General features: G+C 37.4%; 1 protein-coding gene across 3 annotated transcripts in view; it reads left to right on the top strand.

Moving 5' to 3' along the window:
• Window positions 1-13,879: 13,879 nt before the first annotated feature.
• The window catches only part of Fnbp1l (formin binding protein 1 like), a 121,238-nt gene continuing 112,472 nt past the window's right edge, over window positions 13,880-22,645 (top strand). The window contains exon 1 of one of the 3 annotated variants that reach the window (XM_063254466.1): window positions 13,880-14,127. In XM_063254466.1, the coding sequence (XP_063110536.1) occupies window positions 14,104-14,127 (24 nt within the window). In that variant the 5' untranslated portion in view covers window positions 13,880-14,103. The remainder of the gene's footprint in view (window positions 14,128-22,645) is intronic. The other 2 variants (XM_063254469.1, XM_063254474.1) reach the window with 2 other exon arrangements.

Here is a 22,645-nt window from a genome sequence, read left to right on the forward strand (position 1 = left end):
GTTGTAGAATACACAAAGACTGAAATGCAAGTAAAATGTCCTGTATGCACCAATAACCATATTTAAAAATGTATTTATTATAATACCTTGCTAGCTGAATTGAAAGCATTTATAGGTCTTCTGTACTTACGAGGGATTTCTCATGATGATCACAGAAATGTAAAAGACTTACAGGAAAGTAGGACCAGGGATTTAGCTCAGTGGCGTAAGTGTCTGCCTGGTGAGCATGGGGTTGTGAATTTGATCCCCAGTAAAAGACTTACAGAAAAAGCAATGGATCAAAATATAGCATAAAAATTTATGCCCTTTTAGCTTGCAAAGACTTATTATGCTTTCAATTTAGACATTTATCCTGGAACTCAGCTATCAGGTCATGTATAGTAAAAAACTTGACCAATGTTGTGAATAGACTTGTTCTCATGTCTTAAACTAATTGAAATGTGACAGTCAACAATTGTTTACCAGATTCTAACTGATGTTACATTTGCTAACAGAGCACAGGCTGACCAGTACAGGAAGTATATGCAGGAACAAAGCAAAAATTCCAAATGCTGCAACCTCAAAACAGAAAATATAGTACAAAAAGACACACAATGGCCTCATATACTGCAAAGAAAAACAAACTGATATTGCTGATGTCAACATTGTACCATAATGGAAATATTGATAGGGAAACCTTAACAAAAGCAATAGTTGAGCCGGAAGCTTTCTACAACAAAACCAAAGATGGAGTACATGTTGTTGACGAGTTATGCAGCAACTATGATGCTATTTGAAACACCAATGATTGTGTGTTATTCAGTCCTATACATGTGGGCATACTTTGATAGTTTAAAAAACAAATAACAAGTATAAAATACTACAGAGAAATTTTCTTAGAAGATTGTGACAGAGAAAAAACTGTACTCTTCTGGTGAGCTGACAGATGAACAGGCAGATGCAGCATCCTAAAAACCTTACTATCCCACATTTTTTTTTTTTTGGTACTGGGAATCGAACTCATGACCTCATATTTGCCAGGCAGGCACTTATGCCACTGAGCTAAATACTCAGCTCAAGACCTACTATGATAATAGGAAAACCAAAAAGATGTCACAAGAAGTGCCCTACAAGAAAGGACAAAAACAAGCCAGGCGTGATGGCTCATGTTTGTAATCCTAGCACTCGGGAGGCTGATGCAGGCGGATCGTTGCGAGTTCGAGATTAGCCTAGGCTACAAAGTGAGCTCAAGGCCAGCCTGAACTGCAGAGAGACCCTGTCTCAAAAAGACAAAAAAAAAAAAAAAAAAAAAAAGGGAAAAAAACAACAAAACAACCATGTGCAATCAGTGAGTGAGACTTGTGTGTGGAACATGCAGTTGTCATGGGTGCGGACTGCCTTGGGTAATACCTTTATTGTAGAGTTCTATTGGTACTTTTATTGTAGTCCACATAGGTTTTTATTTCTGATGATATTTCTTAGATTTTGTAAGCAAGTAAAGAGCTGATGTGAGAATACTGATGTCTATTCTAAGTACTCAATACACATTTGATATTTTATTTTGTTCATGTCTTATTTCCCTGCTAAGTTCATGTTGTACAACATAGTAGAACGTTCCTGACAAAACAGAAGAGCAGACAGATGACAAGAATGGCCTGCCACATAGGAAAGGAAAGCTAAGAAAATGAGCTGTCAGAGTAAGAAAGACATGTGCCTAGAACATGCAGTTGTCGTGTGTCACAGCCAAGACTGCCGTGGCTGTGACAGTTGAAGTAAAGATTCCTTCTGTGGTAGACTTGTTTGTATTTACACTGAAGCTCACATAAGTTTTTATTTCTAATGTTAGTGCTTAGGTTTTGTAAGCAAGCACACAACTGATGTGAAAATGTTACTATCTATTGAAGTTCTCATCACTCATTTGATATTTTATTTTATTGGTAACTTCTTATTTAGGTGTGATAATTGAAGTAAACTTTTTTGTAGTGCATTATTGGTATTTTCATTGTAGTTCATATAGAAATTTATTTCTGTTGTTCTGTTTCAGACTTTGTATACCAAAAATCAGTCACTGTTGAAAATGTTGATGCTTTTTTATAAATAATAAATATTAAAGATGCAATAATTTATTTTTGTGATTTTCCCATTAAGTAATCATTGTTTAATGTAATAACCTCATAAAATTAAAATTAATAATTCATCAATAGAAAAATTCAAAAGAATAAAAGTGAGCGTGACACTCACTGTTATGCTATAAAATGACAAAAAGTGTTAGTACTGAATACTGCCTATATTCAAGGAGCTGAATTACATAACTAAGCCTATTTCTTCTTTTGGTCTTTCATATTAAGAGAACTACCTGCTGCATTGCTGCTTGATATTTGCTGTTTTAAGTGGGTTATAATCTGAAAGGAGTGTAAAGTGGTCAGAAGAAAGAATAAAAATTAGTGAACTTTTTACACAAAAACATGGGAATTTCTTTCCTATTTAAGATTTATCAATTCTAAATGAATTTCATAATATTTATGTCTAATACTGACAGTGATTATAGTTGGTAAATTGAAAAGCAGTCCTGTAAACTGTATCTAAGGTTATTGTCTGCTCATTGCATGAACATTGTGTACTTCTGTATAGTCACTACGTTCTTGCCATTAGATGGCAGTCAAAACTAATACATGATTTAATTCCCCTACTCTGCATTTAATAATGGTTTGCATAGGTGTAATTTGTCTACTGAATGGAAATATTTCTGAAAATTTCTGTGAAGTCAATGATATTGTAAATTATCCAACATTTACTTTGAAGTCAGTCATTTTACAAGATTAGTGAAGAGATCAGCTCTATTCTTATTTTAAAAAAGTAAAACAGAAAAAGGATAGAAATGATGCAGAATTTCAAAAATTGTAGGAAATTAATACTAATTAATATATTGCATATTGTTATCTTAGAAGTAGTTGTTCAGGTTACAAGATGTAGGCATAAAAATGGTCAAACAAACAATGAAAGCACAAACTGTTCTTTTGGATGAACTAACAGAGATTATCTATGTTGTATATGATCAGATCTTTTAGACATACTTTTTTTCTTAAAAATTGAAGTATAGTATAAATACAGTAAGGTGCACAAAGTAACCAGTGTGAAGTATCATCACAAAGTGAAGACACCTACACAGGCATCATCCAGATAAAATGAGTATTACTGCTATTGCAGAGGACTCTCCATGCCCTCCTATTCATTACCCTCTCCTTTCCCCCAGAAAAACACTATTCTGACTCTTAACATTACAATTTAAATTTACATATTTTGAGAAACTTTATAAATGTAATTATGTGTTATATAATCTTTGTCTGACTTCTTTTAATATTTAAAATTTTTGCTTGTATCTATATTTCATTCTTCTTCCACTTGTCAACATATTTTATCATATGAATATACCATCATTTATCCATTTTCCTACTGATGGAAAACTAGGGTAGTTTTCAGTATTTAGTTATTATGAATAATTATTTTCATAAACACCTTTGTATGTAGCCTTTAGTACAAACATAATTTTTTTTTGGTTCTAGGAGTTGGATTCAAGGCTCTTGCATTGAGTTATATCCCCAGTCCTTTTTTTCCCCTTCCTCGCTATGTTACTAAATTGTTCAGGCTGCATTCAAATTTCTAATCCTTCTGCCTCAGCCACAGAAAGTGCAAAGTGCACAAGTGTGCTCCACCATGCCAGGCTGAATATATTGTTCACAAGTATAGGTTAGGAGTAGAATTTTGAAGTCAAATATTATGTGATATTGACAAGTAGTTGTTCAGGATTATATCAATTTATTCATTAATTGTGTGTGAGCATTCCACATACTCACTAACACTTGGTATTGCCAATCTTTTAAATTTTAGCCATTCTGATAGACAATAATATCTCAATGGAACTTTAATGTGCATTTCTCTGCTATCTTCTAAAGTTAAACACTTTAAAAATATTTTGTTGACTATTTACTATTGTGTTATGTAATTACTGCTTCATACATTTTGCCAGCTTTCTACTATGTAGTTGAATTATTTGTAAGAGTTCTCTACATACTTTAGATATGAGTGCTTTGTTGAATGTATGTACTGCTAGTCTATTCTACAATTCTGAGCTTGTCTTTTCATTGCCTTAAAAATACTTGGTGACTATTTTATTTTAGCATTTTTGTCCTTTATGGTTAGTTAGTGTTTTTTATGTCCTATTTTAAAAATATCAGGGGCTTAGGATGTAGCTCAGTGGTGCAGCACTTGCCTCTGTGTGTAAAGCTTTGGGTTCAATCCCCAGGAATCCATAAATAAGCAAATATTTTCACCCATGCCAAAGTGATGAAGTTATTCTTTCTTTTTTTTTTTTTTTTTTTGGTGCAGAGGATTGAACTCATGACCTCAAGCTTACCAGGCAGGTGCTTAAGCCACTGAGCTAAGTCCCCATCCCCTATGAAGTTATTCTTATATGATATGTTATAGGTACTTCACCATATTAGCTGTGAGACTGCGTTCTTTTCAGTTTGAGCCAAAATCTAGTTGGAATTGAACTTGGTTTAAGGTGAGTATGATGGTTCATTGTTTTCCATAAGAATATCCTGGCAATCCAGCATTGTTAGACTACATCTTTCTAACATTGGCAGTGCAAATATAGATATTTTACCTCCAACGTTCTGAAAGCTCTATAAGGTTTGTTAAAGTAAAGCATAGCCATATTTAGCAAAAATTCGTCATTTAAGAGAGGTTTTCTAAACTAAAAATGCCATAAAGTCTCATTAGTCTCTTTTAAAATATTTAGAGAGGTGCATGGTTTTGTCAAAATCTGAATGCCTTGGGTTGTAATAGGGAATAATTTCATCATTATTCCAGATGTATTTTCTGGTGAGTTTAAAACTTTTCTTAGGGGAATTTAAATAAGTAAAGCAAATCATTCTTTTTTTTTTTTTTTTTTTTGTCTTTATCGGTACCAGGGATCAAACTCACGACTACCTGCTTGCAAGGCAGGCTCTTATGCCACTGAGCTAAATCCCCAGCCCCAAGCAAGTCATTCTTAGAAATGATTCTGTAGATACTTACCAGTGGCAGATAGTTAGATCAATTAATCATCTTTAAAGACTGTGTTAATCTTTGTGACTGAACTGATCTAAACTTTTGAAGATGTCATCATCTAGGTGGGGAAATACGTATACATTAATTTTTATAAAACAAATACAATAATATAAAATCTAGTATTTTTACTCCTATTTCTTTTAAGTGGTAAAGGGTAGAAATAAACCATGAATCCTATTACTGTATATTTAAAAGCAAGATTTGTAGTTTTATAAGTCTGCTTGTGTGGTTTTAAACAAGAGATATTGTAATCTAAAATTATTTCTGTAGTTTATAAATTTTATATATCAATATCTATTAATTTTAGTTTTTATTTCTTGAAGATTTTTTATTTTATTTTATTTTTTTGAGACAGGTCGCACTAAATTGCTCAGCTGGCTTCAAAGTCAGCCTCCTGAGCAGTGGATTATAGGATTATAGGGATTCACTATCAGGAAAAACATACAGAAAAGCACTAAGTATAAAATCAGGAAGGAAAAGAAGAGGAAAGCAGACTTGCTGAACATTTCACTGTCATTATCAGATGGGAAGGACCCGTGCTCAGAGTCATGAGAAAACACCCATGCAGTCACAGAACTATGTATGATTAATACACCTGCAGTTTAGGACCAGTGGCAGAGAGATGGTTAAGAGGTCACATTGTGAAGGCTCTCGAATGTTGACATGCTAGAGAAAAATATAAAAGTCACAATTGTATACTTTCTCATTTTGTTAAAATAAATGCTATCTTAAGGGTTTTACAGTGAGTAAAATTAACCTGAGTCCTTAAAACCAATAAAATATTCAAGATTATTATGGGAGATTTCAGACCATTACCTGCCAAAGAATAAGTGAAATACCTATCATGACCTCAGAAATTATGCAGTTTGGAGCCTGAAGTAGGATTTCCAAAAACCTTGGGACTAGTGTCAAAAATACTAGTCGCTATTTTCTAGGACATGGGTTCATGATAGTACCCACGGTTGATTTTGTGAATGAAGTCAAAAGCATTGCAGCCATGTAGTTTGTGGCATTTTTTTCTTCTGGGCATAGTGAGTCAGAAATAGAACACTAAGAAAGAGGAATAAACAGGTACTTTGTTTTTCTTATATTGCATGTTTGCTTATACAAAAATTCTTTCTGCCTGCTTTTCTGAGATGGAGAAAACCATGGGTAAAGAAAAGACACTTTCTCACTTCCTTGTCTCTCTCTCTCTCCCTCTCTCCCTTTCTCTCCCTCTACCTTTCTCCACTCCTGCCTCCTCCTTCTCTTTTTTCTTACTAGTGCTGAGGATCAATCAAACATGCTAGGTAAGCACTCTACAATTGAGCTGACCCCAGCACCAAGGTACTACTTCCTCCAAGAGAATGATCTAGCTAATGCTCTAGCAGATCAAATTGGGGGAGGGGTGTATTTTCTCTTTGCAGATTTACTGTAAGGTAGTATAGTCCTTCTGTGAATACTGAATGACATTTGCTAGCTAAGATGATGTGAATCATGAACAGGGGATGTGTCACCTTGAAGCAGACTGGGTAAATTCCTATGATGCCAGAACACTAGACGTGTTTAGGAGTGGCTGGGTTGTTGCATTTGTATCCCTTCCTATTAGAAGTACAGGAAAGGCAAGTTACTTCATAGGGGGCTAAGTAAACACTCAGTCACCCCTTGGCACAGTCTAGTAGCCAAAACATATTAATTAGGAGTGCTGAACTTTCTACTTACACACTGAGCAGGCAGTTTCCTGTCTTGTAGCAGAGTGTGGAATCGTTTGACCCATCCTTTAAGTTCTAAAACAGCCTCTTCAGCCTAGCTTGAAGCAAGCCACTCATTTTCTGGATATTTTCTGGGAGATGCCAGGGACGGTATGTGTGTGGGAGAGGAGTTTGTGTTTGTTGTTTTTACAAATGCCACAGAGCAATATGTGTGATTTAAAAATTTTTTAAATACACTGTAGAATTAAGAATAATACACGTAAGTGCTTGGCTTTAACCACTTGAAATTTAGAAGTTCTGACAGTATGCCAGATCTGGACACTGTTTTTTTTTTCCTTTTAATGTAAACTTTTTAAAAGTAGATAAAATATGGGCATTGTAAGAAAATGAAATACCAAAACAAAATAAATAAATAAAATAAAGACATGGGCTGGGGGATTTAACTCAGCACCATAAGCGCCTGCCTGGCAAGTGCGAGGTTGTGAGTTCAATCCCCAGTACTACCAAAACAAAAAAAATAAAATAAAATAAAGAAAAAGAAAATGAAAATGAAGTAGTACAAAAGAGTAATAGTAGAACGTAAGATTTTTTTTGTATCTCAGTCTCCTAGTTCCTCTGTCTAGAGGTAACTTACCTTGTTTCTTATGTGTCTTTCCAGTGCTATTCTGAGTGTATAAACAGAGTAAAAAGCTTTTCTTCTTTTAAACAGAAGTGATAACACTCTCAGATGATTTTTTAAAAAGCTCTCCAAGAGATTTTGAAGAAAAATTTTCATTAAGACCCATAGATAAAAGCTTTACCTCTGCTCACCAGAAAAAGCTATTAAGAATCTTTTATATCAGATTTCAGGTATTCACCAACACCCTCAAAATCATGTTCTGAATTCATCAGGCTAAAAGCACCTGATGAAGGTGCTTAGTGTTAGAATACCTAGTGTTACCAGATAAAATGCATGATTTACCATTAAGTTTGAACTTTAGATAATTTACAATTGATTTTTGAGTATAATCATCTGCCACATAACAATGTTTGAACAACAGCAGGCTGTACACATAATGGTGGTTCCCTACGATTATCATAGCTAATGAAGCCATAGCTGTCTTAGTTTGTAAAAGTACACATTATGATATTCTACACAATGATGAAATTGCCTTATGATGCACTTTTCAAAAATGTGTCCCCATTGATATATGATTGTATAAGTCAGTTCCTTGCAACATTTGCAATACCTGAAATTCAAATGTAAGTGGAAATTTTGTATTTTTAATTTGTAAACCTGAGAATCTTATGGAAAATTTTGATTGATTGGGAATCATTTCAGTTAATATTCCCTAGAATGTTCTGTATCTGATATGAACTAACACTGTCAGGTTAAAGCCAAATAGATATTTTTCCAAGCTTGATGTCACATACCTGTAATCCCAGCTACCTGGAAAGTTAAGGCAAGAGGATTACAAGTTCAGGGTCAGCCCAAAAAACTTGTCTCTAACTTAAAAAATAAAAAGGATTGGGGAATGTAGCTTAGTGGTATAGCGCTTGCCTAGCATATGAGAAGCCCTGGATTCAGTCTTTGGCACTGATAATAATAATAATAATAATAATAATAATAATAATGGCTTTAACTTGCTATGTTTTAATTTAATTTTATTTTTTATCGGTACCAGGGATCAAACTCACGACTGCCTGCTTGCAAGGCAGGCGCTTATGCCGTTGAGCTTAATCCCCAGCCCCAAACTTGCTATGTTTTATCTCATGGGAAAAATTTTTATTTTATTATGAAGTAGTCCCTGAAATAAACACTGCCTTGCATTTATAATCAACTAGATTGTTTTAAGTTCAAAGAATTTAAAATATATAGAATCTGAACTGTTAATGATCATTAAGATCTTTAAATGATCATTAAGATCTAAGCTGACCCAGGCTGGAAATACAGCTCTGTAGTAGATCACTTGCCCAGCATGTATAAGGCTCTAGGTTCAACACTCAGTACAGAATCTTAATTAATTGAATTTGGATAGGTATGAAGATTTTTATTATTAATTTTTCAAATAATCTTTATTAGTAGCAAAGAAATTATTAAGCATTTACTTAAATGATACAAAATTCTGACATAGAGGATTCAAGACTGTGATTTATAGTTTTTAAAGAAAACCCATAACATAATAATACATATCAAATTTAAAAAGTGACAGATGTTAGAACCCTAATTTGAAGATAGTAGAAGTAAACAACAAATGCTGGAGAGGCTGTGGGGAAAAAGGAACTCTCCTGCACTGTTGGTGGAAGTATAGACTGGTGTGACCACTGTGGAGATCAGTCTGGAGACGCCTCAAAAAGATGAGATTGGAAGTCCCATTCGACGCAGCTATTCCACTTCTAGGCATATTCCCAGAAGAACTGAAAACATCATACCACAGTGATATATGTGCACCTATGTTTATAGCAGCACAATTTGTAGTAGCCAGATCTTGGAAACAACTTAAGTGTCCATCAACTGAGGAATGGATAAAAAAGTTGTAGTATTTTTATACAGTGGAGTACTACTCAGCTATAAAGAAGGATCACGTTGAGATATTTACTAATAAATGGATGCAACTTGATACCATACTCACAAGCGAAATAAATCAAACTCACATGTATAAATACTGTATAGTCTCCCTAGTGTAAGAAATGGTAAGCGTACATAAGAGTTTATGGTAATCATGATTCCCTATTACATTGCTTTGAAGCCTTATAATGTTTGCATTCATTAGTTGGAATGGTTTTCTTTTGGTTTGTTTGATTTTATTATCTGTGATGGTATGAACAGCTATTTTGCAGAAAACAAGACATTATAATAGCCAGTGCTGATTTAATATCATCTTACTCTGAAGTCCTACCATGCTTTTGCTCTTCTGTTTCCATTGGCTCTATCATGTTGTATCTTATTGGATTGTGTTACATGTGAAAGTATAAATAAATTTTCTATAGAAAATGAGATAATATAGTAGCCATTGTTTGTTCTCTGTTATTTGGTTCTGAATACCCTGTAATACTTTGATTCTCTTGAATGGTTTTATACTATTTTGTTATGTTTGATACTATTGTATATGAAGTTATGCTAAACTATTTCAAAGAAAGAGACATTATGGTAGCTATTGTTAATTACAGGTTGTCTTATGGTGAAATACTGTGTTGCTTACATTGTTCTGATCTGCTTTGTTATGTGCTTTTTTGTCTTAATCTCTTTAAAATTAAAACAATTTAAAAAAGATAGTAGAAGTAAGGATTACCACACTGGGTATGATATTGTTACATATAAGATTGAAAAAAGTCATAATCTTATTACACATGGAATATCTCAAGTACAACGGAAAGTACTTAATGAAATTAAAACTAATCAGTCCACTTGAGAATTATTCTAAAGTATGGCTGATATGGTTTGAATGTATATATGGTTCTTGTATTAGAAATTTAATCTAAAAAAAGAAATTTAATCTCTAATTAAATGGTGTTGAGAAGTGAGATCTTTAAGAGGAAATTAATTAGTCAGAGGGCTTTCATGACTGGACTTATGTTGTTATCATAGGAATGACTTTGTTAACATAAGAGTGGGGTTTGTTACGAAAGTGAGCTTGGCCCCTTCTTGTGCTCTCATTCTCTTGCCCTCCTGTCTTATGCCATAAGCTGATACAGTAAGAAATCCCTTTCCAGATGTCACTCCATCATAGGGGCTTCCTCCTCCATAAGCATGAATCAAATAACTTTCACTATAATTTACCCAGTCTCAGGTATTCTATTATAGTAGGACAAAGGGCCTAAGACAGAAAATTGACCTTGAGACATATGAGTGTTGCTTTAGCAAATATCTAAAAATGTGTAAGTAGCTTTGGAACTGGGCAGTGAGTATAGGCTAGAAGCATTTGGAGGAACAGACTGAGGAAGTCTAAGTTCCAAAAGTGAGCATTAAGGGTAATTCTTGTGAGTGTTCAGGAGAGAACAGTAAAGTAAATCTAGAACATCTTTGAAAAAAAATGTTAGAGGGTTTGGAGAATCAAACTCAGGACCTTGCATTTGCCAGGCAGGGACTGTGCTGCTGCGCTATATCCCTGGCTCCTAACTTTGAAATTATTTAAGTGGCCATGATCACAATGCTGCTAGCAATACAAACAGTGAAGTCCACTCTGATGAGATCTTGGATTCAATTAAGTAATAAGGTAATGAAACTAGAGTTTAAATCCATCTTTGTTATACACTTGCATAGAAGTTGATTAGATTATGTCCCTGTCCTAACATTTTATAGAAGGCAGAACTTAAAAAAATAAACTGTGGTATCTGGCAGAAGCAACACCATTAAGCAGCAAAATATCGAGGAAGCTGTGTGGCGGAGGGAGGAGATGAATTATTTAAAGATAGACTTTTATAATTACAAAAGAAGTGGAACAGAAAGTTTGGTAAAACTATCAGCCTGACCATGTATCTTAGTTCGTTTTCTGAACACCACAGATGGAATAATTTACCAAGAATAAAGGTTTATTCAACTCACAATTTTTATGGTTGGGAAGTTCAAGTTGAAGTTGCTGTATCTGGTGAGGTCCTTCTCTCTGAAGGGGACTTGCTACAAAGTTGCAAGCCAGTAAAGGGTGTGTTAATAAGATAATTACTATGGCCATCTGGGTCCCTGTGATGGTTTAAACGTTTATGTCCCTCTGAAATTCATATTGAAACTTAATGCTTAATACAGCAGTACGAAGAGATAGCTCCTTTCCAAGGTGATTCATCCATGAAGGCTCTGCCCTCATGGATGAAATTAATGCCATTGTGGAAGATTTTGAAGTGCTATGGTGGAACTGGGGTTTGAACCCAGCGTCTTTTCACTGTTACATTCCCACCTTTTAAAATTTTTTATCTTGAAAAAGGATCTCACTAAGTTGCTGAATTTCTCAGACTGGGCTTGAACTTTCCATTTGCTTGCCTTGGCTTCCTAGAGCATTGAGATTACAGGTAAGAACCACCATGTCTGGCAAACTTGAACTAACTTTGTAAATTAGAAATAATTATTTAAAATAAATTATCAAATCAAATTATTGATCGTGTGGATTATGTATAAAATTTCATGGTGATAGAGGATAACAGAAATTTTATCCAAATTTGAATATTAAACTTGGTGTTCCCAAACCTAGTTTTTTGAAGAGAAATGAATCACTGAAAATTCATAGATGAATCCACTGATGAGTTCATAGCTGAATTGAGTTCTGTTGTTGTTGTTGTCTTTTTTTTTTTTTTTTTGGTACCGAACTCACAACCTCACGCTTGCCAGGCAGGAACTTACACCACTAAGCTAAATCTCCGGCCCTGAATCAAGTTCTGTTCAGAAATTTGGGGAGAAGAAAAAATGCTCATTATGGGAATGAGACTTTACACTCTATGAGGAATTACATAGTATGGTCAGGAAAAATATTTAATGTGAATAGTAGATTATTTTACTTTTTAAGGGGGAAAACCCATAATTTTGGTTTAAATTATGGTCCCGGGCTGGCTTTAGCCCAGGGGTTCCTTCGAGTCTGACTTTCCAGCCGCCCAGGCCGATTGGTCTGGTGGTTCGAGACCCGCGGGAGCTCTCCAGTCCTTTAAAAAAAAAAAAAAAAAAAAAAAAAAAATATATATATATATATATATATATAGTCCCTATGTCTTAACTTTTTTGACAGTACTTAGATATAATAAAGCTTTATATTGGAATGGTTCTAAACAATGAGACATCCATTTAATATATTTTCTTACTAACAATCGTTACTTGTGATTGACAAGTTCACTCATGTCTAGGGAGTGAGGAGAGAAGTGGTTAGTATCACTAGGTGATACAAATAAAGAGATTCTATTTGAAATAGAAGACACTATAAAAATATCAGAAAAGATGTTCAAGCTATGCTTCAGAGACTTTTCATTTAAAAATTCATTAGGACACATTTGGAAGAGAGTATTTGAATGTTTAAACTACCGCGGAAAAGGTACCAAAGAACTGAGCAATAGTGGTGACTGGACCATCAGGAGAACTCAAGTTATCCACATGGACCTCAGAAGGGCGCACAGCTCCACAAGAGGCAGGACGCCAGTGGGAGAGGCTGAGGCACCTGTGCAGGACCAGGTAGGGGAGGAGTTTCAAATGCTGACCCAGAGCCTGTTGGGAGAACTTCGTAAACATTTAGCTGTCATGACTCACTCAGGAGTACTTTACCAGTCGACTAGATTTGTGTGTGTTTTAGAAGACAAGCAATTATAATGCTAAAGCACATGTTAGGGAGTCACTAAGCATACTGTACTTGATGTTTAGCAGCACTACCGGAAATTGCTACTCTTTAACTATGAAACTGGGCTCCATCAAAGAAACTCCATCAAGGAAAAAAGGAAGTGGCCCACTGCCTCTGAGGGTCGTTTTCTGAGGTGGGAGGCATCTCGAGACACCTGACTCCCCCGCCCACTCTAGAAATTAGGCAAGGTCCTCTTCCACCTCGTGCAGGTGACATCAGCCCACGTCTCCCGTGTGGTGTTACAAGTTCCCAAAATATTTCTGGACGATTCGTCTCTTTTAATAATTTCCAAGAACCACTTATAATAAAATTACAACGCTTTATGAAACGCAGAATCAGAGATAAGTCGCATTTACATTCTATGTTCAATCTCTACATTAAACCATTCCCAAGAATCATATGGTCGGAGCATCAGGCCCCAAATGAGAGAACATTAAACCAGCAGTATTTTTAAATTAAAAAATTAAAATACTATTCTCTTCAAGCTAAACCCAAGAATTTGGATGAGGTTTCTTTGTCAGGCTTTCCCTGAGCGGAGGCAGGAAAGGCGGGTGTCTGAAGTTGCCTCCTGTAAGGGGGTCGGGGCAGAGAAAGGACAGTAGGTGTCTTTTTTCTCCTCTCCCTTTCGGCGTGGAGGCAGACATATGCGTGGCTGCACAGGCGGACTGCCTGTCCCCCGAGGGCCCCAGCGAGACGACCCGCTGTGGAGACCCGCCAGCGGGGCCCGGGAGCGCGGGTCCGCCCCGATCCCAGGGTGCACCGCGCCCCTCCCCGCTCCGCGCCCCGCCCCTCCGGCCCCGCCCTGCTGGCTCCGGGAGGCGGGGACGCGGCGGCGGCGGCGGCGGCTGCTCCAGTCCCGTCTTTCTCACTCACTGGGGAGCCCGGCGGTGGCGGCACCTTTCGAGGCAGAGCTGCTGAGCTGCGAGCCCGCGCGCTAATCAGAAAGACAGACGTCTTAAGGACTGACGGCAGAGCCGACCGACGCACGGACAGCGGCCAGCCGCGCGGCTAGAGTCGCCTTAAGTTCCGCCATGAGTTGGGGCACGGAGCTGTGGGTGAGTGCAAGAGAGGGGCGCCCCCCGCGTACCCCAGCTCCTCGGAGCGCGGGCTGGGCGAGCGCCGCCGGCGGGCGGTGGCGAGAGCGCGCCGGGCCGTCTCCGCCTCAGCGCTGGAGGAGGGTCGGGGTCTCTCCGCGCCTCTTTGTGTGCGGAGCCGTCCTCCTGCTCCGCCGGGGTTCGAGGGGGCGGCCAGTGCGAGCTCGCGTCTCCGCGCTCTGGACGGCCGGGGCAGCGGCCCGCGGGCTCCCGAGTCCACAGCGATCGTCCGGTGGCCACTCTCCCGCCTCCGCCTTCACTTTCTGGACGCTTGCCTTGGCGCCGGCCGCTCTTCTCTCCTTTGTAGCCCCCGCCTCCAGGCGGGGGAGGGGGCCCATTGTCCCGAAGGGGCGCTGTTAGCGGGCAGGGAGAGCGAACTTCGCCAGCCCCCGGCTCGCCGAGGGTTTGCGGGGCTGGGGCGGCGCCGATCCGGGCAGCGCGGGGAACCGGGCGGCGCCGGCTCAGTCCCAGGTAGAGGGAGCTGGGCAGCTTTGTTTGGAGCCGGTGCTCCAGCCGGCCAGGCCCAAGCCACACGCCCATTTCCCTCTCCGTGCCTCCTAGCACTGGACTGCATAGCCCCGGCGGACTCCGGCTGCAGCACCCTCACTGCAGTCTGAAGGCTAGTGGGTTGGTTTTTGGCACCTGAATCAGATTAAATGATCTGTGGGGAAAGCTCATTTTGCCGAAAGGAGCGGACGGCTACCCGATTGCTTTATTTCCGTCTGTTTTTTATTCTCACTTGTCCTCCCCTTTTTTCCTCCTTGCTTTTCTTGGGCACTAGAAGCTCCAGACAATGCCCAGTGTCTGGTCGAGGTGCGAGTGAAGGGCAATAGGTCGGAGACTTGGCTCCCGAGGCTGCCCTGGGAGGGTGGAGGGTGGAGGGTGGAGGAGTGGAGGGCAGTGATTTCTCAGGTGCGCGGGGAATTGGCGGCTTGGGGGCGCTGTCCCGAGATCCGCCTGCCCTCGGCCACGCCCCTTTTTAATCTCACCTGTGCATATTTTCCATTCCTTTTGTTTGTGAGAATCATGTGAAATCACTGAAGAGAAAGGGGAAAAGTAACTATTAAGAATGCGTGTACGCAGTTTGGATGAAAATGAAAGCAAATCGGGAAGTGCAGGGCAAAATCCCCACATCACCCATCGTACAGATTGTGAATTTTACAAACTAAAATACTTTAGAGCTTATTTAATTAAATATGTAGTTAGCCAGCCCCCTACATTTCCCTACAACATGCCGGACAATTGTTTAGCTAGTCTATGAACCCATCATCCAGGAGAAAAATACCTTGGTAGCCTCGCCCATTTCTTGATAACATTAATTACTTTAATAATGGGGAGGATAATATGTAAATAAACAATGTAAAATTCAGTCCTTACATTAGATCTGAAGTATTATTGTCCCTTTTACTTTGTACCCTCTATGGTTGATTATAGTGTGTCATCTGTAAACGGAAGTCGATTACTTTATTTTCTGTTTTTCATTATTAAAAGATGTTTGTTTTTACATACTTAAATGATCCTTGCATCCGAGGAAACTAGAAGGTAAACAGATACCTTTTTATTTAAAAATTCAGAATACTTTATAATCCATAGGAAAACAGTAGAGGATTCTTGTTTAGGTTTAACCCAGATTAAAAAATTCACTCTATCACATGGTAGAAAAAGTTTTAAGAAAAAGCAATAAAATATCCTAGTGAATACTACAATGAAATTTTTAAAGTTTTTTTTAAATTAAGGATATAATACATTCAGAAACAATTTCAGTCCTCTAATGCCGCTTGTAATTTATTTACTTTAAGCATTTAAATACTGACAGCAGTTTGAAAAGGTAAACTATAGGAGAGATAGGAATGTGTTCTAATTAAAAATTGTTCTACCACTCCTGAGGCTGAGGTGGGAGATCATAAATTCCTGCCTAGCCTATGAAAATTTAATGAGGTTTTTATCTTAAAAAAAAAACACAGCAGGATGCCACTTCACATTCACTAGAATGGGTCAAATTAAAAGCACAGGCAATAAAACATTGGATGAGGGCTTGGACAACTGGAAATTTAAATTTGACCTAAGTTAATTGGAATTCTAACAGCTGGAACTGTAAGTGTAACAACTTTGGGGAAATGTTTAAAAAGGCCTTAAGAGAATTAAATATACCTAAACCCTACGACCTGAAAGTCTGACTCAAAAGAAGTAAACCCATTTTTTAATCTTTTGATGCTAGGGATTAAAAGCCAGGGCTTTGTGTATGCTAACCACATGCTGTCCCACTAAACTATACTTCCAGCCATAATTAAGCTTTATTAATACTTCAAAACTAAAATATTGCCTGTTCCTGTCAACAGTGAAATGGAAAAATGTCAGTGGAAATAGACATTTAAAAAAAGGGCCACCGCAGCAGGTGCAGTGGCATATGCCTTATAATCCTAGCATTTGGGAAGCTGAGGCAGGAGGATTGCCCAAAGTTTGAGGCTCAGCTGGGCTGCATAGCGACTTCAAATCCAGTCTTAACTACATGAGACCCTGTTTCAAAAACAAAATTTAAAAAATCAGCAGCACAGCCCAGGAGGAGGCTAACGACCCAAAGCTGCATTGATGCGGTTTGAAAACCTAAATGACTTGAATATTTGATACGGAAGAAACAAGCTTAGCTCCTGTCACAGAAACCTTTCTTCTCAACAAAATTAATGTATCTGGCAACTTTTTGCAGGACAGGCACATTTACTGTTATTCATTAACCTGCCCAACATACAGATGCTTCCTGGTCTTTAGATAAATTTATGCTTATAAAGGTTACTATTAAATACTGTTATAATAAAACACCTTAAGTTGAGGCAGGCAGGAATGTAACTCAGTGTTTCCTAGATCAGTCCCTAATCCTGGGGAAAAACAGTTGTTTTATATTTTTTAGAAATCTTGGAAGACTATTTAAATTTTCTCAAATTTTAATACATTTAAAAAAATTCTTAGTTTGAGGACTTGAGGCAAACATTAGAAACTACTTTAGAATCCACTGATACTAACTGGATGTATAAACTAAATTAACAGTAGTTGCTGTAGAGGACTATAGTTGGAAGTAGAAGAAACTTTAGAAAAATTTGACTCAATGTCCTGTTTTCATTGTTCTGTTTTGAATAAGGATATTGTACTCCCAGTGGATTATAATGTAATACAAATACCTATACTGTCCTTTGCCATTGAGAAGTACAGATTTTTGTGTGTGTGTGTGTGTGTGTGTGTGTGGTACTAGGAACTGAACAGGGGCTTTTCATTAAACTACATCACCTGCCTTTTAAAAAGTTTTTTAAATTCTGGGACAGAAGCTCATAAAGGCCTTGCTAAATTGTCCAGGGTGTCCTTGAACACATAGGACTCTTGCCTCAGCCTCTTGAGTTCTGGGATTTCAGACATGTGCTACTAATCTTGGTTTATTTAAAAATTTGCTATCCAGGGATAATTTGGTTGGTTTCTGGGAATTAGAAGGTAGGTTCAAATATCTGATTCAATACATAAGGACATAAAACCTTTTTAATGTCTTAGTTTCCTCTTTAATGGTTGGCCATTAGTTTTAAGAGTATATAATTTAAAAGATACTATTTACATCATATTATTAGCTAACGTCATTTGACAAAACTTATGATACCAGTTGGGAAGACATTGAAAAATGTGTGTTGGGCAATAAATGAGGTACATTCTTTATTTTCTCTTACTTTATTGGTATATTTAGATACACATAGTGATGATCTTCATCATAGGGAATTTGCATCTGTACATCGTATATTCTGCTACTTCATTTTTTTCCCCATTCTCCTCCAGCTTTCTTTTCCTCTTTATTTACAGAAGCTTTGTTTCCATTTTTTCCTTCTATTCTTTTTTTCTTGTCAGGTGCCCTCCCTCCCATTGTTCCCTTCTCACATGAACATTTCTTCCCATTTTCCAGTGTCTATTATACATTTTGGTCCTTATTTACACTTTCAGTTTCTCACACCACAGACACAATGTGGTATTTACACATGTGTATGATTTATTTCACTAAAGAGTATGGTCTCAAGATGCATCCATTTACCTAAAAATGTCTTGAGGTTATCCTTGTTTATGGCAGAGTAGTACACCCTTGCACATCTTTTATTCATCAGCTGATGGGCCTTTGGGCTGTTTCCAAGAGTTAGCTGTTGAAGGCTATGCAGCGATAAGCAACAGTATGCATATCACTGTGGTATGTTCCCTTTAATTCTTTAGGGAAGATATCAAAAAGGGAAATAGCTGGGTCAAATGAGACATCTAGTTTAGTGTTTCCAGGAATCTCCATGCTGATTTCCACAGTACCAGTCTACACTCCCACAAACAGTGGAGGAAGGGCTCCTCTTTCCCCACAACCTGCCAGCATTCGTTATTGGTTGATTTCTTGAAAATCACTATTCTTTCTGGAGGTGGAATCTCAATGTTATAGTTTGCATCTCTTGCATGACCAGTGATGTTGAACTTTTATTAATATATTTATTTGTTATACTTCTTCATCTGAGAAGTGTGTATTCATTTCAGATGCTCATTTTTGGATTGAGTCTTTAAATTTAGAGGGAGGGTCCTGATTGTTTTGAGTTCTTTATGTATTCTAGATGTTAATCCTTTGATGAGGAATAGCTGGCAAACATTTTTTCCACTTTGTGGGGTGTCTTCACACTGTTGGTTGTTTCTTTTGCTATGCAAAAAAAGGTTTTTAATATGAGATCTCAACTGATTTTTGTGACAGCTCTGTGCATTTGGGGTTTTGTTCATAAAGTGTTTCCCTACACTAATGTCTGCAAGAGTTCTACCTAGTCTATCTTATAATAGATTGTGTCTGTTTTAATAGTAAGATTTTTGATCCTTTTGATTTTAATTTACTGCACGGTGAAAGATAAGGGTCTAGTTTTAATCTTTGGCATGTGGAAAGCCAGTTTTTTTAGCACCATTATTGAAGAGGCTCTTTTCTTCTGGTGAAGGTGTTTGGTTTCTTTGTCAAAAATAAGCTGGCTGAGAATGTTTGGAGTTGTTTCTGCACTTCCTAATCTAGTTCATTGATCCAAGGGTGTGTGTGTGTGTGTGTGTGTGTGTGTGTGTGTGTTTGTGCCAGTGTTATGGTATTTTTACCAGAGTAGCTTTATAATTTAAAGTCTGGGATTGTAATGCACCCTGCCTTGCCTTTGTTACTCAGAATTGCTCCTGATATTCTAGGTCTTTTCAGGTTCCAGATGAATTTTAAATTTTAGGATTGTTTTCTATAATTCTGTGAGATACATGCTGTTGGGATTTCATTGGGATCACATTAAATATGTGTAACAATTCTGGAAGTATGGCCATCTTCATGGTATTGGTTCTTGGTATCAAAGAACAGGGATAGCTTTCCATTTTCTGATCTCCTTTTTCGTAGTACTGTAGTTTTTAATGTAAAAGGTTTTTTACTTTCTTCATTAGGTTGATTCCTAAGGTATTTTGTTTTTTTGGATGCTATTGTGAAAAGTGTTGTTTCCCTAATTTCTCTTGGGTACAGAAAGACTATTGATTTTTGAATGTTGACTTTGTATGCTATGCTACTCATTTTATGAAATCTAGAAGTCTTTTGGAGTTTTGGGGGTTTCCTATGTAGAATATCATGTTACATGCAAATAATGATAATTTAAATTATTCCTTTCCTACCCTTATTCATTTTACTTCTTTCTCTTGTATACTTGCTCTGGCTAATGTTTCCACAACTGTATTGAATATGAGTGGGAATAATGGGCATCTTTGCCTTGTTCCTGCTTTTGAGGTGAAAACTTTGAGGTTTTGTCCATTTAGTATGATGTTTGCTGTTGGTTTGTCATAGTTGGCTTTTTCAGATTGAGATTTTTTTCTTTTTAAAAATATTTAATTTTTATTTTAAAGAGACTAAAACCAAGGAAGATAAAACAGAATGAAGCCAATCAAAACCAACCAGTGTAAGTGACATGGGACTTTAAAACAATCCGAAATCAACAATGGTTACCATAATGCCTCTTGCTATCTTCAGAATAGTTGCAGATACAGAACAGAATAGAATAGAAACAATAAAAACAAAACAATGAATGCAGTAAAGGACTTCAAAACAAGACAGTAGTAAATCCATAATGGCTACCATAATATGTCTTGCTATCTTTGAAACATCTGCCCATGCCATCAGATATAACAAAATCAAACAGAATAAAACAGAATGAAACTCAGCCCAACAAAACAATGATAGGAAATTAACAGTGGCTACCACCTTCAGAAGGAGATCCCCCATGGATGCCATACTGAGTACCATTATTCTCTGAATACATTATCAGACTGTTGACCCTAAACCTTCAGTCAGTGAAACGCCAAATACCACAAGCATCAAATTGCATTTCGCCTCAACAGCTATCCTCTCAGCTTGTCTTTCTCCAGAACAGCCAGTCAGTTAAGGGAGTGGGGGTGGATGTTGGCTCTTCTAGTTTCCTACCCTGTGGACTAGAAGGGGTTGGGGGCTGGCTGTCTACCCTTTTGGCCTGTGCATGGCACTGATTTGCAGGGAGGGCTTGCTTCTTGTTGACTCCTTGTTCTGTTCTTCCACAGTCTGCGAGTGGTGCTCACATGAAAAGGCTGTGGTGTGGCTGTCCCCCTGGCAGCACACACATGCTGCTGATTAGCAGGAAGGGCTTGCTTCTTGATGACTTATTGCTCTCTTTCCCCACAGTCGTTGAATGGTGCTGACTCACAGGAAAAGGCTGAGGTGTGGCTGTGTCCCTGGCAGCCCATACCTGCCCCTTATTTGTGAAGTGAGATAAAAACTTTCTATTCCAGTTTTCTGCAGTTTTTATCATGAATGGATGTTGGACTATGTCAATAGCTTTTTCTGCATCCATTGAGATGATCATGTGATTTTTGTATTTGGCTTTGTTGATGTATACTACATTCATTGGTTTGTGTATGTTGAATCATCTCTGTATCCTTGGGTTGGATCCTACTTGGTCATGGTGTATAATATTGATTTAATGCATTCTGTTTGCATTGTTGTTATTGAGGATTTTTTGGTCTATGTTCATTAGGGAGATCGATCTATAGTTCTGTTTTGTGGTTGGATCTTTGTCTAGTTTTAGTATCAAGGTAATGCTTGCTTCCAAGAATAACTTTCTGAGTGTTACTTCCCTTTCAGTTGAGAGTTTAAGAAGTAGCAGCATTAGGTCTTCTCTAAATGTCATGTGAAATTCAGTAACGAATCTGTCAGTGTCTGAGCTTTTCTTTATTGGTAGATTTTTTTTTTTTGTCTTTTTTTCTTTTTATCAGTACCGGGGATCGAACTCATGACTACCTGCTTGCAAGGCAGGTGCTTATGCCGCTGAGCTAAATCCCCAGCCCCTATTGGTAGATTTTTAATCACAACTTTAATTTTATTGCCTGATACTGGTAATAAATCAGTAGACTTTTTGTATCTACTTGATTCAGCATTAGTAATTCATATGTATCTAAGAATCTGCCCATTTCTTTTGTGTTTTCTGTCTACAGGTTGTCGAAATAGGTGTTGTTGATCTTCGGAATTTCTGCAGGATCTGTTGTGATTTCACCCTTTTCATTTCTAATGGCATAGATTTGAATCTTTTCTTTTTTTGATAAGATTGGTTAAGGGTTTGAAAATTTTATTAATCTTCCAAAGAAGCAACTCTTAATTGATTCTTTGTATTGTTTTCTTAGAGTCCATTGCATTAATTTCTGCTCTAATTTTTATAATTTACTCCCTTGCTCTTTTTCTAGAAGCTTGAGCTTCAACAGTAGATTATGTATTTGAACTTACTCTGTTTTCCCGATGTGCGTATTCACTGCTATAAATTTCCCGCCTAGAACAGCTTTGATTGCATTCCAGAAGTTTATATGTTTTATCAACAGTATCATTTAATTGAGAAAGTATCTAAATTTTTCTTTAATTTTATCTGTGACCTGTTGGTTGTTCAGGAGGGTGTTGTTTATTTCCATGTGTTTCCATAAAGGTTTTGTGGTTTCTTTTGCCACAGATTTCCCATTTCATTGCACTATGGTCTGATAATATGCATGGGATAATTTAAATTTCTTTGCATTTGCTTACTTAAGCATGTTCTGTGAGCTAGTATATGGGTTATTGTGGAGCATCCCATGTGCAGCTGAGGAGAATGTGTATTGATGTTGTCAGGTGGAACACTGTAGACATCTGCTAAGTCCATTTGTTCAAAAGTTTGTTTTAGTTCTAATATTTCTTTGTTGATTTCTTGTCTAGTTGATCTGTATATTTGTGACAGTGAGGTACTGAAGTCCCCCATTACAATTGTATTAGTGCTTATTTGAGTTTTCATGTGTTTTAATGTTTGTTTTATATAGTTGGGCATACTGGTATTTGGTGTATATTTATGATTGTTATCTCTTCCTCTTGGATTGTTCACCTTAAAAGGATATCATGACCTTCTATGTCTCTCTTAATCAGTCTTGGCTTGAAAATCAC

The sequence above is a fragment of the Cavia porcellus genome, unplaced genomic scaffold (assembly GCF_034190915.1).
Source record: "Cavia porcellus strain 051 isolate PalLab524CR breed Dunkin Hartley unplaced genomic scaffold, mCavPor4.1 scaffold_1, whole genome shotgun sequence".
Taxonomy (NCBI): Eukaryota; Metazoa; Chordata; class Mammalia; order Rodentia; family Caviidae; genus Cavia; species Cavia porcellus.